At 40.4% G+C, this 15,761-nt stretch overlaps 1 protein-coding gene across 2 annotated transcripts in view; it reads right to left on the bottom strand.

The window, feature by feature from the left end:
• Window positions 1–1,126: 1,126 nt before the first annotated feature.
• The window catches only part of UBAP1L (ubiquitin associated protein 1 like), a 15,647-nt gene continuing 1,012 nt past the window's right edge, over window positions 1,127–15,761 (bottom strand). Inside the window, exons 2-7 of one of the 2 annotated variants that reach the window (XM_043494510.1) lie at window positions 14,717–14,869; window positions 13,780–14,610; window positions 11,349–11,558; window positions 5,974–6,075; window positions 4,466–4,611; window positions 1,127–3,786 (exon numbers count right to left, since the gene is read on the bottom strand). In XM_043494510.1, coding sequence (XP_043350445.1) covers window positions 3,729–3,786; window positions 4,466–4,611; window positions 5,974–6,075; window positions 11,349–11,558; window positions 13,780–14,610; window positions 14,717–14,785 — 1,416 coding nt within the window. In that variant the 5' untranslated portion in view covers window positions 14,786–14,869 and the 3' untranslated portion in view covers window positions 1,127–3,728. Of the gene's footprint in view, window positions 3,787–4,465; window positions 4,612–5,973; window positions 6,076–11,348; window positions 11,559–13,779; window positions 14,611–14,716; window positions 14,892–15,761 lie in introns of both variants that reach the window. The other variant, XM_043494511.1, reaches the window with a different exon arrangement.

The raw sequence follows: 15,761 nt of genomic DNA, 5'->3' as shown, positions 1-15,761 counted from the left end.
CTCCAGAGAGGGAGTAAAGTATCTGCACCGAAAATATTCATATCCACTTGTGAATTTGCAGAGGACATTCAATTTAGTAAACACTTTGTTGACATGATTTTATCTTTGGACTCCCATCATCCTTCCTCTCATTGGTTCAGTTGCTTAAATTCAAATAATAAACAGCTTTGATTTTTATATTTTTGTTTTTTATTTTGAAATGAGATGTTACTTAGTACAAGGATGCTAAAGATCAGTAGAAAGCCCTTTTGATATGAGACCATGTATGACAAAGATAGAAAGCAGAGTGCTCCTCCAGTCATTCTTCTCCATTAACTTTTTTATAATTGCACGCATTATTTGACAACAATGTTACGAGCGAGAAGCAGGCTGTACATCCATTTGCATTTAAAACTCCAGTAGAGAACTAAACTGTTACAACTGGAAACCTGCCACTATTACTTGTAAACGGGCTAGTATAAACTCAGTGAAGGCAAAGCTATGTCCTATCTTAGCTGAAGTCAGTTAACACTTAACACAGTTGTCTCCTAAACTAACAGCAGCACATATAGGGCATTATGTTTTAAAATCACCTTAAGCTGAGTAATCAACATAACCCCCTTTTTAGAGTAGTTAAAATAACTATTACAGGCTTATGTAACTCATCCAGGATAGTTTAATACAGCAGGCTTTTTCCATTCCTTATAAGTATAGCCTCAAAGAGGCCAAGCAAGACAACCTCTATCCCCTTTGGACACCTTTTCTTCCCTTCATTTGCTTTTGTCCACAGCTTTTAGATTTCCTGAAATACACATGGCTAAAATACAGAGTGTCCTAGAGTTGTAACATTTAGAGAAGAAACCTGTGTTGGGATTCAATGTGCAAGATGTGGATGTTGCAAGGCAAGAATACATTGATTAACTTAACTTGTCCACAAAGCTGAAGTGAAAGTAACACTCAACAAATGAGTTGAGTCAGCTACCCATTGCCTCTATAAGCCACATGTACATAGAACTGCCAGCTTTGGAAGGCTGAAAGGAGAATTGTTCAGACAAGAACAGGTGAGGAAAGATCAGCTGTACAAGGCCAAAAAAAAAAAAATCTTGACACAAACTTTCTACCACAGACCATTAGGCACAGTCACCCCTTCTACCATAAGTGGGCACAAAACCATCTGCAAATTTTATCTCCTACCCCAAAGATACTGCAGTCAGAATGTTTTGTAGTCATTGGAGAGGAACACACAATGGTTATCTATTCCCTTACATCTTAATTATGTGTACTTCTCTGAATACAGAGTTAGATTTTAAACTATTTCTTTAATCATATGTTAACGTTTTGCAAGACTTTTTTTTTTCTAAAGTGACATCATCTTGGCAACAATAAATGGGATGAAAAATTCTGTCTGTAGAATGGACTTGCCTTATAAGGACTGTGTTCAAAAATAAATGTTCGTGTAACTAAGTGAAAAACTTCTGCAAGGAAGTGAAGAAAGGAAAAGTATGTATGTGACGGATACGGCTGCCGAATTCCTGTCACACACAGAACTAACTTACTGGCCAAACTAATTTTTTTTTAAAGCATGTGTTCTGATTTGGAGACCAAGTGTTAATATGCAGATTTAAAGTTATTCACTGAAGTAGTCACTTTGATCTCACTGGGACTACTCACATGAGTAAATGTTTCAGAATTGGCCCTGTTTATTTCAGTGCTTTGTACTTACAACATGTATCAGTAGCTTGAGCATCTCTTCAGTAGGACATCCATATTGCTCTCTTCAGTTATATAGAGACAAAGGGGAGGCATAAAAAGCCTAGGAATCAAAGCGATTCCCTTCTAGTCTGTGATGAACTGCGGGTTCTGCCTGTACCACTTCTGAAGGATGGATGATTTTATGACATTCCTGTGTCATGGGAAGCCTACTCGTACGTGGCTCCACCATGAACGAGCAGGGTTGTGTCATAGTTTCTGCTGGCCAGAGACAATGGTGAGTGAGCTGCAATCGTCTATTCAAAACAGAACACATAGGGACAACGGGTTTGTTTCCTGTAGCTGGGAGAAGACACTTCCTCTGGTTGTCTGAAGGGAGTAGGGGTTGGAAGTAATGGAAAGTTACCAGGAGAACAAAAAAAGTAGGTGACCCTAGTGGGAGTCTAAAGAGACTCACCGGAGGAGACCGGGCGAGAGAGCCATTTTGCCCCAGATGAAGGTGAGGGAGTCTGCTGCAGGGGCAAGGTAAGCATGGGGGTGGAGGACATTGCCTGCCTGAGGGAAGACAGATGATTCCCAAAGACCCCAAGGGAAGCTTAGGCCCATGAGGGACACTGTATTTAGGAGGGTTTGTATGATCTGTACTCTCCTGTGCTTTATCCGTTAAGAGCATAACAATGTTCAACTGGGCAACGTGTGTGTTGACTGCATCACAACTACTGTGAGCCCCTGAGAGAATTAACCTGTAACCTAGAAGCTTTGCACCTTTTGGGTGGACTTTGGGAGAGGCAAAAAGAAAAGGAGGACTTGTGGCACCTTAGAAACTAACAAATTTATTTGAGCATAAGCTTTCGTGAACTACAGCTCACTTCATCAGATGCATGAAGAGGCATGTGTTTAAGTACCAGGAAATCTGGAGGGTCAGTGCTGTGCCCAGAGGGGTTAGGTGGATGGTCAGCAGGTTCAACCCTTGGAGGGGGTGCAAGATAGAAGGTCTGGGCCTAGAGATTGTGCCTAGGGATCTTGAGATTGAGGCAGGGGATGGGCTCTGTTCAGGCTCCAGAAGCTTGAAATACCCCGGTAGCCAGAGGACAAAGGCTTAAATTCCCCTCACAGCAATCCTAGCATGTGGCCAGGCAGGGGCACTCATTAGGATCCGTGACACAGGCATAGACGAGACAATCAAGACTTCCTGAGAAGTGTACCTGGTCCATGGCACACCATAACAAGAGTCTTTGCCCCAAAGAGTCTACAGTCTATTTAAAACAGACAAGAGCGGGAAAAGTTTACCTCCATTTCATAATTGGGATTAAGAGATTGTACAAGGTCCAACAGGAAGCCTGTAGCCGAGCTGGGAATTGAACTCAGGTCCCTTTGTTCCAGTCTAGTGCCTTAACCATGAGATCACCCTCTCTTTCAAGAGCCGGTGTTCCAGCCCTGCTGTGACACCTCAGGAGGGTGGTAGGATATCAAGCAGTAACAGAGGGACATTTTCTAAACAACGATATTTAAAGCTATAAATGGGAACATGGGGGAGAAACGTAAGGACAGATTGTTTAACTCAGCTGAAATAGATTGCACTATAAAAGCTTTTGGAAGGACACAATGGAAAACGGTAAATATTTTGCAACTAATTAAGGACTGTCCCTGCTAAGTTGTGCCAGTTGGCATTTTCATAGGAAAAGACACAATAAACATATTTAAGAAAAAAAAGAAAATATCCCTTACTCACAAGCAATGATATCTATGACTAATTCAAAGGAAAATTAAATGCTTGAGTTCATCTATGTGACAACATTATCTCTGTAATGTTGCAAAGGGCAGAGAGACATCCAAGAAGGTGATTTGGATCAGTTACATTCTTTGTATGTCAGTTACACCAGAAAAAAAGCCTATATCCAAATTTTCCAGATCTCGAAGACTGTGCAAAACTTGATTATTTGAGCCACCGCTTCCCACCTTCTGGAATTGTGCTGTTTCTCCGCAATTTCTTCAATTGGACACAGAGCAGAATCATTCCTTCAGTTCTCTTCCAAATTTCATGAAAATTCCTGTACGTGCAGGGCATACGTCTTGCATAAGCCATTTTTCATCTTACTGGATAAACATGATATATTAGTTACCAACAAAATTACAACAGAAGCCTTCGTTCTTCTCTTACACTCAGTTAAATATTGTATTCATTTTACCTTTATCCTTTTAAATGAGAAGCCAATGTTATTAGGCTGAAATCTAGAATTTGGTTACACACTTCAGACAGGACCAAGTCAAGGTGGATTCATCTCAAGAAAACAGGAACTAATTTTCTGGGGAAATGTTCTGCTTTTATAAAAAAAAACAGAAACCTTTTCTGTTGGCTTGTGTTGTGTAAAGTTCCCATCTGGCTATATTTGCTGGTATTGTACTGAGGAGGCCATGTTTTGCAAAGCCTTGTAAGCCATGTCCAGGTTTTTGCAGAATTTAAGCCACATGGGGGCTTGGATCCAATTCCATTTTATCCAAACCAGTGAGATGAGATAGTCAAGGTGTGCATGTGGAAAGTGGGGGTGCAGAGAAAAGTTTCTGATATAAAGCCACTGCTATGGTACAGTGACAAAGCCACTTGTAATAGATGTTCACAGAAAGTGAGGCGAGAATGAGATGCAACTTTAATGGCTTATTTCTGAGGGGCTATAGTCATGTCTTTCACAAAATTAACAGCTTGCATCTAGAATGAAACTGACACACATGGGTCTATGGTGTGGTCAATCTAGAGATGAAAAGATGTCACTGTTACCAGAGATTTGATCCCTGTGTTCGTGTCATCAGCTCTTCTAATGCCTTATCTCTATGATTCTCATAAAGCAGAAGAACCTCTTTGATTTCAGCTTGCTGGAAACCCATATCCTTAAATTGCACTAAAAGATGCAGGAATTCAGCTGCCTGGGGAGGGAGGGGGGGGAAAAAGGAACAGAAAGGAAGTTATTTTATCATTTATCGATTCAAGGAGAATTCATTGTAAGGTTTCAGCAGAAGCAGCAATATGTGAAAGGATGCAACCGATCTATATGATCTAGCAGGATTAATTACATTTAAAGAACAATGTTGAAATCAATGGCACAGAATGTGGATGGTAAAGCCCTGATTCTGAATGCTGCTCCTTACAGGTGAACTCCTGTGCTTAGGCAGGGCCCCAGGGAAGTCAATGAGGCTCCATATACATGCAGGGGCTGCCCAGGCAAAACTGGGAACAGAATAATTTGAAAACCCTGGGACAAATTCACCACAGATAAAAGTGGGCACTGACTTAATGGAGTGACACCCATCGGCACCAGTGGTAAATCTGGTCCCACCTCTCTAAAAGAGAGAAAATGTCCTTTTTCTGGACACACACCATGGATGGAACAGACAGAGGGGCTAGCTTTTAATGGCAGGTAACAACTATTGTTTCTTTATTTCAATACTGTTTGTGATAAAACAGTCACTCACTTCACTGATTCCAAAAGGGGAGTCAATCTGGTTCTAAAGTGGCCCCTATCAAACAGAACGGTGAAATACTCCTAGTTTGGGGGGAAATTATGACTATTATCAAGTAACGAAATAGAATTTCAGTCTATATTAGGAAATAGTTACATGAAAAAGATGTATCAAATCAGAAAAATATACTAAGCATAAGCTGGTATTTATTCTACCCCCCTCCCCCCATACCCTTCATTCTTGCACCAGACCTTTACTGGCCTCAGTATTTTCCACAGCCTCTCATCTGCAACTAAATCAACAGAAGTGAAAGGTACAATCCTGCATGTTGTGAAAGTCGGGGTTCTGCCAGACACTCCAGACCCGAAGGTAGGTAGTGTTTCTCCTCTTCCATGCCAGCTTTTCTTACTGTTAGGGGCACCTCCCAACACCCTTGGCCAAAAGTGACTTCACACACAGTCACAGTGCCATGGCTCGGCCATCTGGGGAAAGGAAGGCACAGAGTGGAGAGCCTGCATAGGGGCCTTGGCAACTCATTGTGGAACTAGTAGGTAGATGGGCCACAGGGGAGGCTGGTGCCCAGGCAGTATAGAATTCATCAGTGCAGGGGCTCTGGAATCATAGTGTTTCCATTGCAAGGGGCGGGGATAGTAATGGAGCCATTCACAAATACTCTGCACTCCCTGTGTGAGGCAGAGCTGGATTCCTCAACAGCTCGGTGTAGCCCACAAGGAAAGGAGTTCTGGAGGTCGTGTTGGGGGTTTGATTCAGTCCCACCTCTAATACAAGGCCTAAGCAACATGACTCTTTGCTCTGAAGACACCTAACCTTCTTCTCCGAGTACTGGAACATTTCCATGGCTTCTTCCACCTGCCCCTCTTCATAGCCCTGTTTCAGCAATCTGTCGCAGGCACTAAGGTAACTGAGAAACTACAACAGAGAGACAACAACAAAGAAACTGGGTTAATATAACCTCAGGGAGAGAGGGCGAGCAGCAATCAAAATCTATTGCCTGTATATGAAATCTTTGACTGCCTGCCCACCACTCCAAAGCCCTGCAATATGGGGGCTCTGTCTTGGAGGTTGTTCTTATGATTTAGGTGTCATCAGAGCTCCTCGAGGGGATGAGGATCTTATTACCCAGAGCCAGATGTACAGGAAGGGACAAATTGTTCCATCGTGGTGGAAAATCCATAAAGGCCTCGAGCGGAGCTTTCCTGGTTGAGAGGCTGGGCCCCCTGCTTCATAAAATTCTGGCCATTGACTTCAGTAGGGCCAGGATTTCAGTCCTGGTGTTGTATGAGGCTTATTTATGCAAACATTCCCTCAGTGTGGGCCAGATCTTCAGCTGGTGCAAATCAGGGTAGCTTGAGTAAGCTACACTGATTTATATCAACTAAGGATTTGGCTCTTTACTTTTTTAAAAAAAAGTGTAAAATTGGATGTTTTTCTTAATCAGGCCTAAATTCTTACGTGCCCAATGGTGCTAATGCTGGATTGTTCAGATTGAATTTGGGATTGGAGAATAGACTAGGATTGTAACAAGAAACGCATGGAATATACGTAATTTGCACATTGTACCATTATCCCACAAGCTGGCAAAAACTGTATATTACAGCCACACTTCAGGAAACTAGGCCTTTTGTCTTTCAGTCTCCATTAAGGTCAGCTGTATTTTTGCACCAGTTTTTAGATATGGAGTAGAGGGAAGATCACAAATTTAAAAAAAGAGATGGGAAAGAGTCAACACAAACTTGTTCCATTCAGTTAATTGCCTAATGTTTTGTTCCTATGAGTTTTCAGTGACTCAGGCAGCAGGACTTTCATCACTTCCCTGGAGAAGATAATCATCTAAGATCTTCCCATTCTCTGGGTGTGGGAAATATGAACAAATGGAGAGACTTCCCCTCCCCCAGAGAATCCAGAAATCTGAACTTTGCTTGATGTGGGGAAAAAAGTATTTTAAAGTTTGGTTTTTTTTAAAGACTGTACCATTAAAGTGCTAAGTGGTGCTGAATTCTAACCTGCCATGCTCACAGTGTCATTCCTGATGTTCAAAACTTCAACCCTCTAGGAGCTTGCTCCAGAATACTGAGCAGAATATGCCCCTCAACCCAACGGAGGCCTGTTAGCTGTCATTACTGAAAGCAAACAGTTATTTTTGGCTTTCCTCATTGTTCTTGGAGTGCTGACAGCACAATTCCCAGTGGTATCTTATAAATACCACATAAGCCATTCACTGCCCAAAAACTTATGTGACAAACAATAAATGAAATATACAATGGTAAAAAAGGCAGGGCCAAATTCACCACTTGGTGTAAGTGGGTGCAACTCCATAGACTTCACTTGAAGTTGTGTCTGTTGATGCCAGAGGAGAATTTGACTTATAATCTCCAAAGTCTTTACTAGTAAAAGAAAATGAGTGGCCCTCCGCCAGACTAACAGCATCAAAGCCAGTAGAAGGATTCACTAAAAGATCATAAAACTTGCTAAATGCCGCCTGCCCACCGCCCCACCCCCCAAAAAAAAAGGCTTTCTAAACTAAGAAAAAAATTTGGCTGAATACTCATTTCTCCCGCAGTGCGGTAATGGGGATTAACAAGTACAATCTACATTCACTTGGTATTATCAAATCAAATATTACAGCCTCTATTTTCTTGCCATTTACGTGAATAACTTGCTGTTTTTATTTGTCTCATGACCTTCCTTCCTAAAAAGCCAGTTCTGTTGACAATATTTCTTTGGCCATTAACAGGGACATTGGCTTACAACGTTCACTGCAGAAGCAAACAATTCAGAGAATCTGACATTTTATGTAAGCACAGTGTGGAACTTGTGCAAAATTGGAATAAACAGGATGATTTCAGCATTATAAAAAACATCAGTAAGACTAAACAAAAACAGGTTTTTAAATATTGTGACCTATCGACCTTCATGGTACAGTATAGACTAATCTTTTGCCTGTGGAGGTGGAGAAAGAATGTAGCTAGCTTATCCTGGAGGAATGTATTTAGGAACAACAATTTTGCATTTGTTTTTCAAGAATATTAATGCACCCACAAAACATTAGATAGGCATGTTTTCCAAAACTAAATACATACACAGGTTTAATGCTTGCATCTATCCTAAGCTATTCTCTCTGGGTTTTTTCCTGTGTCTTATAATAAGGTTGAGGATGGTTATGAACACCAGGTAGCCTCAGTGTGAGCATCTTATATCAGAGAAAACTTCTTAACAGAGTTTTTATTCTGGCATTATAATCTATGGAACATACTAAGGTACAAACCAATTTTGAAGTTCTTCTGTACACTTGGAGCTCGGTAAGTCATCTGTCCCCCTGCCCCCCCTTCATTATGTTACCTGTCATGCTATGCAGAACAATATTTGTTTTTTCATATCAAAGAAAAGCAATGCAATGACTCAAACAAGTTAACAAGCCCATAGCTTACACATTCACTTGAATGTATTCTCAAGATTTCCATTACAAGTTTGTCTGACCTTCACTAAAAAGACCCTTCTCTCCTAGGCCACCAATTTCTGATGGTTCCATAGGCGGCTGCTTAAAACAGGTTGCACTGTACACTGGTTTTAAATTCCCAGTGTCTTGCCAGTCAAATCAGAGAGCAGCCTGTAAGTTCCAGCATCACAGCCAGAGATGAAGCACAGGAATGGCATTGACTGCAAGAAGAGATCGAACCAAAATGGAGAAAAGTGATGGCTTCAGAATGAAGGATGGGGAAAAACCATTATTCTTCCCTGGAAGCAAGCTTTGCACCAAGGGTGGGGAAATCCACTGTTAAAAACATCTCTAAAGTATTCTGTGTTACCAGAACACTAGGACAGTCAAATAAGTGGAATGACAGCAAATTTAAAACTGACAGAACTTTTTTACACAATGCATAATCAGCCTGCGGAACTCACTACTACAATATAATAGTATAATTGAGGCCAAGAGTTAGAAGAATTTTTTTTTAAATGGGCATTTACGCAGATAATGAGAACAGTTACATTATAAACATAAAACATAACAGCAGCCATACTGGGTCAGACCAAAGGTCCATCTAGCCCAGTATCCAACAGTGGCCAATGCCAGGTACCCCAAAGAGAATGAACAAGGACTATCAAAAAGTTTTGAAGAACTGTTACTTCTGTATCAGCCATAAGCCACCCACTAACTGATAGGGCTTAGGAAGAGACTTCCTTTGTGGACAGGTTATTCCACAACTGCCCATCCACTTTGGAATTCTTCCATATCCCTCAGAACCAGGTGGTACTGGTGACTGGTGGAGACAGGAGATTGGATTATATGGACCACTGACTCATTATGGCAATCTCTATCCCTGTATGAGCCTTTTAACCATGTTCTTTTGTCAAAATTGGGGTGAATGTTGCCTCTTTAAGGCTAAAGCTTGAAAAATCTTGCTTTGGGAATCAGGGTAGTTTCCGGCAGATTTACTCAACACCATAAAGAATGCAGTGATTTTTGGCTACCATATGATGTTACTTTCAGTCACCCTTCCTGTAGTTGTCAACACCACACTGCAGTCCAACATGACACTAAGGAGCAATGAATAGTCTTAATTTTTCTTTTCTTTTTAATTTTTGGTGGAAACATTTTTCCAGCAAGGTCTTTAGCCTAATTTGGTCAGACTTACACCAGTAATTTGAGCCTGGACGTCTTCATGGCTAACCATTATATTTCATCTGGGCTGTGCCCCTACACAACCAGAGGAGAGAGAGGAAATCATGCTGGTGAAAGAGAGAGACCAGTGTAGGGAAAAGAAGGATACAACCATATACTTAGCTAAGGGCTGCACTGGTAACTTTGTGAGAACCTGAGTGCTGCAGTCAATTTGCATAAAATGGAACAGATTGCAGCCAACCTCATCTGTAATATGAAGCATACCTGCTGGGATGTATAGCCTCTTTGGGCTGTACCCTCCATATTAAAGATGATGGCACCCATAGTCAGGAGCACACTGCATGACTCCATTAACTACACAGGGAATGTAGGCTGCACTTTGCCCACTTCTCTATGTGTGGCTTGTTTTAAGCCTTTGTGAGTAGAATAAATAACATTCACCAATTTGGATTACAGAAATACTTGCATTAAACAGCAGAACTGGTCTGAGAAGGATGATCTAGTGGACCGGGTGCTAGCCAGTCACTTGGGAGACCTAGGTCCAGTTCCCTGCTCTGTCACAAAATTCCTGTGTGACGTTCAGCAAGTCTCTCTCTAGGCCTCAGTTCCCCATCTGTAAAATGGGATAACAGTACTTTCCTGCCTCATAGGGTTGTGAGGATAAATACATTAAAGATTGGCATGTGCTCAGATATTAGTTAGTGCAGAGAGGCATCTAGTAAGATAACTATCAGTGATATGTTTCAGAGTAGCAGCCATGTTAGTCTGTATTCGCAAAAAGAAAAGGAGTACTTGTGGCACCTTAGAGACTAACAAATTTATTTGAGCATAAGCTTTCGTGAGCTACAGCTCACTTCATCGGATGCCAGTGATCCGATGAAGTGAGCTGTAGCTCACAAAAGCTTATGCTCAAATAAATTTGTTAGTCTCTAAGGTGCCACAAGTACTCCTTTTCTATCAGTGATATGTATGCATTGGTGACAAATTAGAATATTTCATGACCCAGTATAACGCAAAGGCATTATTTGTACGTATTCAGTCACTAATCACTATTCTGAAACAAATTCTTGTGAAAAAGCAAGAAATCTCACACTCCAGTTCTGACTAGATGAGCTACGGCGATAAATCATATTGATCCAATGACTGAGAAAAAAAAAATCTGTTAGCAAAAATGTTTCCATACCATGAACTACAAGAAATCTTCACTTCAAAATAACACTGTGCTTTAGGTCACCGATGTAGGTTTTGGGTTCTATATAATAAATAGAACACTATAAAATAGTAAAACAGCAACTAGTATTGCCTATGGGAATGTGGCTGAACATAATGCAAGCCAATTTTATTACTTAAAAACTGAAGATCTAAGGCAAAAATCCTGAATTACTTCAGTTCTTATTATGACATATGATAAACTACTAGAGTTTCCCAAAGCAGAACTGGGCGTCTCTTTTAAGACTTGGCTAGTTACCAGATGATATTGCACTAAGAAGCTTCTTACATGATTGTTCTTTATCAAGTATTTTCCATACCATTTAAGTAAAGCAATACTGGCTCCACTAACCTGACCTAAACTTTGTCTTCCAGTCTTCTGAAGGGCGAGGATTGCTCTGCGTATTGGATAACCCAAGGCTATAACTGGCTCAATAAGGTCACGTTCCTCTTGGCTTAATGCCGAGAGGAGGTCAGCTGTTGAATCTGGATGAGTTCTGTGGGAACTTGGATGTCGCAGAGCCCCAGAAGGGGGTGGAAGACAGGAATAGGGGCTGAGGGACTGAAAAATAAACACAATGGTTTATGTTCGCTAATTAAGACACATTCATTTACAAGATACTAGCATTTAGTACTATGTGGAACTATTAAAAGAATAGGAGTAGTCTCTAAGGTGCCACAAGTACTCCTTTTCTTTTTGCGAATACAGACTAACACGGCTGCTACTCTGAAACCTATTAAAAGAATACTTTTTCTCCTCTTCTGGAACAACAAAGTAATTGTGGATGTTCAAAAGCATCATTTCGGCATTTGTCATTTAACATAATTTCATTAGATAGGGCAACCAGAGGAAAATTCCAATAAATGGAACAATTCCCTTCTGGTTCTGTGTGAGAGCGTATAAATAAATGATTACAGTACAGGTTAGCTATCATGCATGTGAATTTGTGTGTTATATATCCTGTTCAAACATATTCTAAAGTTAACTTCAAATGACCTTACTGAGATCAGAATTTATGTTTCCAGGGAAACTCTGAACAGACCGAGATGACAATGTCTGCAGACTGGAAATTTGGGAAAACTTTAAGCTGTGCACTCTAAAAATAAAAACAAACAAAAGAACCCAATCTAGTTATTACGTGGGGACAGCTACAACAATTTGTCCACAGGCTCTCCCTTCAAATGAGACTAGACTTAATTAAGTCTAGGTATGGGTTCAGATACAGATCAAAGGATGCTGATATGGTAAACTGATCACATCCAGCTTCTAATTCTCAGGGAATCCTGTTCATAACTCCAATAAGCTCTTTACTTGTTGTTGGTTGGCCAAGAAGGAAACGATTATAATATCAATGAGATGACAGTCAGGTGGCGAAGACTTAAAAAAAGTGACCGTCTAAACACTTGATCTCCTATTTAAGAGTGTATTGTGTGTATAAAGATATAAAACCATAAGCAAGAGAGAAAGACAAAGACATCTGAGATCCTAGAAAACGTCTCATGCTGAGAAGTGCTCATCCCGTTTAGGGGCTCACGGAATACAGTATGACGTATAATAGCTGAATAGATTGAGATGATGGGTAATTAAATTTAACAATGGTTTAGTTTACAGAGTATGCATAGGCATATAACCACTCCATAATTACCCTCTTTAAATCTCATGCAAGTACATGTAACTTGAGGTTGCCTTTCATTTATTTGGTCACTGTACCTGTAAAACCTGTAAGCTTTTAAGTAACAAAAGTCTGACATCTCTCAAGTAGTTATGATAGAATTTGAAAATTTAAGATGACAGAAACTACAACATTCAGCGTAGCAGCCGGGTTAGTCTGTATTCGCAAAAAAGAAAAGGAGATGCATTCGGTGCATCTGATGAAGTGAGCTGTAGCTCACGAAAGCTTATGCTCAAATAAATTTGTTAGTCTCTAAGGTGACACAAGTACTCCTTTTCTTTTTTACAACATTCATTCTGTTATTTTGTGGTACTTACTCTATGGTGACATGATCAGACATTATAATGTAACTATGGAACTAGTTCATAATTATTTCTTTACCGTTTAGCCTTTTTAAAAGAGAATTTTGTGCAAGTAAGAGGTGCCAGAATTGGCAGCAGTGAAAGCTAAAGTCTTTCTACCAACAAAACAGGGACAAAAAAGTCAGTTATAGTGTAGTACTTCCACCCTGAGCTGCACCTTAGGGGTGAGAAAGTAGTTTAGTCTTCATGATCATTCAATCCATGGCATCCCTTCTGAAACTGCCAAAAGAGCGAACTGAGGAGGCAGCTGTGTGTGGGATACAACAAGAGATGGTTGGGAAATGTATTTCATTTTCTGCCAAAAATGTCAAAGAAATAAAAATTGTTTACAGTTTCAGGTTTTCATTGAAAACCAAAAAAAATTCCCTTGTTGAAAACTGTTTTTTCATTGCCAGTTGGCAATGAAAAAAATGGTTGTAGTTCTTTGATGAAAATGGAAACTGTCTCACAAAAATCTCATCTAAAAGGCATTTTTTTCATTGAAAAAAATTTTCAGCAAAAAGTTTAGACCAGCTCTAGTGAAAACCTGTCCCCCAACCACTACTCAACTTTCCTCAATTAATTTTTTCAGTGTATACAGCCTCAACATATAACAAAGGCCAAATGTTTATGATTTCCTCAGCTCCTAAGTTTGGGAAATATTGCTATATAGGTTGCATTGTCTTCTTTCTCTCTCATCCCACTTTACATGGGGCTGAGTGACTACTACATTGACAAAGGTACACAGTTTCAAAAAGCCGTATCTTACCGCAGCTGTGGGTTCATGGTTTCTTATTGGAGGTATTGATCTAGCAGCAGAAGGTGTCCTGGAACTGCAGCAAGGAGTAGGTGGAGGTGTTGGGGTCAAAGTTCCCATCAAGGATACATCCGAGGCAGGACCGTATCTAAGATTTCTGCTACTTCGAGAGCGCTGGAAGAGAGAAACCGGTCTTGGAGCCAGTTTCCTTTCAACAGATGCTCTATTTAAAGGATGCACTAAAGCAGCTAACTTCTTTTTGGCTTCTTCCAACTCATTCTTCATATTATTAAATAAAATCATGGATCTTCTCTGCTTGATCAGATTTGCGGTAACTGGCTCATGGCAGCAGTTTTCAGAAGGTGGATCTACCAATACTGGAGAAGTCCTTGGTCTAAACTGGTGAACTCTGGAATGCTGGGGCATGGTGCTTTCAACAAATTTGTTATCCAAAATGTTTTCTTCTTCTTTGTTGCTTTCTTCACCGGTAGTTGAGGAATACTCATCGTCCTCAGAATATTCATTCTCTTCAGAGTACCAGTCCTCACTTTCCGTCTCAGATGGTGCACCTCTGGCTGTGGGAGGGCCATATTTCACATCAGCAGCACTTAGGCTTACACATCTCCGAACAGAGTTTGTGTGTTTCACACCATCCTTTGCTTTCCCACCAGCTGTCTCCTCGTTCTGTGTATTGATGACATAGTTTTCTTTAGGATCAACCAAAAGCAGCCAGCAAGGTGGAGCTGTTGGCACAGCATCAGTAGTAACTCCATACCAAGGAGTTTCTTGCCCAGAAGCAGCCTCAATCCAGTAAAGCACCTTTCTTTCTAATGAGAAATCATGCTGTAAAATAGCAGTAAGCAGAATAATTCAGTATTTATTTTAAAAAAAACCCGATGTGATGTCAGTTAAAAGACTTTTATGGGTTCAAACCTTCACTCTTACTCACCTGAGTAATGCTTACAATAGAACTAGTTGCAAGAGTAAGGGGTGCAGGACTGGACACAATGGGCCACATCCTCTGCTGGTATAAATCAGCAGTGCTCCATCTCAGGCAAGGGAGTTATGCCAATATCCACAGTCTGCCCCAGTATCTATAATCCTGAACATAGACCTGTATCCGTCTCTCAGAAATAATTATATCCAACTCAAATAAATTCACACTGGAACTTCGGGGTTTTTTTTAAACCTTTGAGTAATGCTTAGAAACCAATTAGCTTCCAGAGTTGAGCTCACAATCAAAGCCTTACGCTTTGTTTTAAGTATTTATCACCTACAGTACTGGGGAAGGGGAAACACAGAACTGTGTACTGAGGGTGTTGGCATGGAAGTAGAAGAGGTACTGTTTTCATATACTTTGTTTTAAAATGTAAATATATTTGTGATATAAGTCTAAAGACCTGATTGAGCAAATAAATCTTATATCATGCCCTGGAGCTTGCCAGACTAGAACTGTCATGGGCTGTCAGACAAACATACCCCATAGTCTGGCCACAAGTTCTGTTTTTACCACTTACATACAATAAGGCCTAGTACTTGCTAGTGTTATGACTGGAGATGGACCTGAACCAAATCCCCAGAGCGAAAACACATCAAACTTTGAGGAAAGATTTTTAGATCCAATCTTGCAGCTTTTATCAAATTCAAGTGAAGAATAATATTGTTTTTTTCCAAAGCAAAATATGAAGGTCAGAATTTGAGAGAAGGAGGCAACTGGCATGCCTGTGCAAACACAAACGTGAAAATCAGGAGACTGCACACCTATCAGTCAGCAATTACCAGTTTTACACATGTTGCATAAGGCACAGATGCAGCAATGTCCTTCAAAAAACTATTCTTAGCATATTTGAGATATTTAAAATAGGGAGCAAAGCAGAGCTGAGCAACAATGAACTAGTGAAGAAGTGTGATGTGATTTTTAAAACTTTGCAGCTTCTCCAAGCAAGAGTAAACAGCATCAATCTCTGTTACGAAGAGTCCTACATAAGACAGGC

Source organism: Dermochelys coriacea, chromosome 10, assembly GCF_009764565.3.
Source record: "Dermochelys coriacea isolate rDerCor1 chromosome 10, rDerCor1.pri.v4, whole genome shotgun sequence".
Classification (NCBI taxonomy): domain Eukaryota; kingdom Metazoa; phylum Chordata; order Testudines; family Dermochelyidae; genus Dermochelys; species Dermochelys coriacea.
The sequence above is the reverse complement of the archived record's forward strand: the minus strand, read 5'-3'. Positions and strand labels throughout refer to the sequence as shown.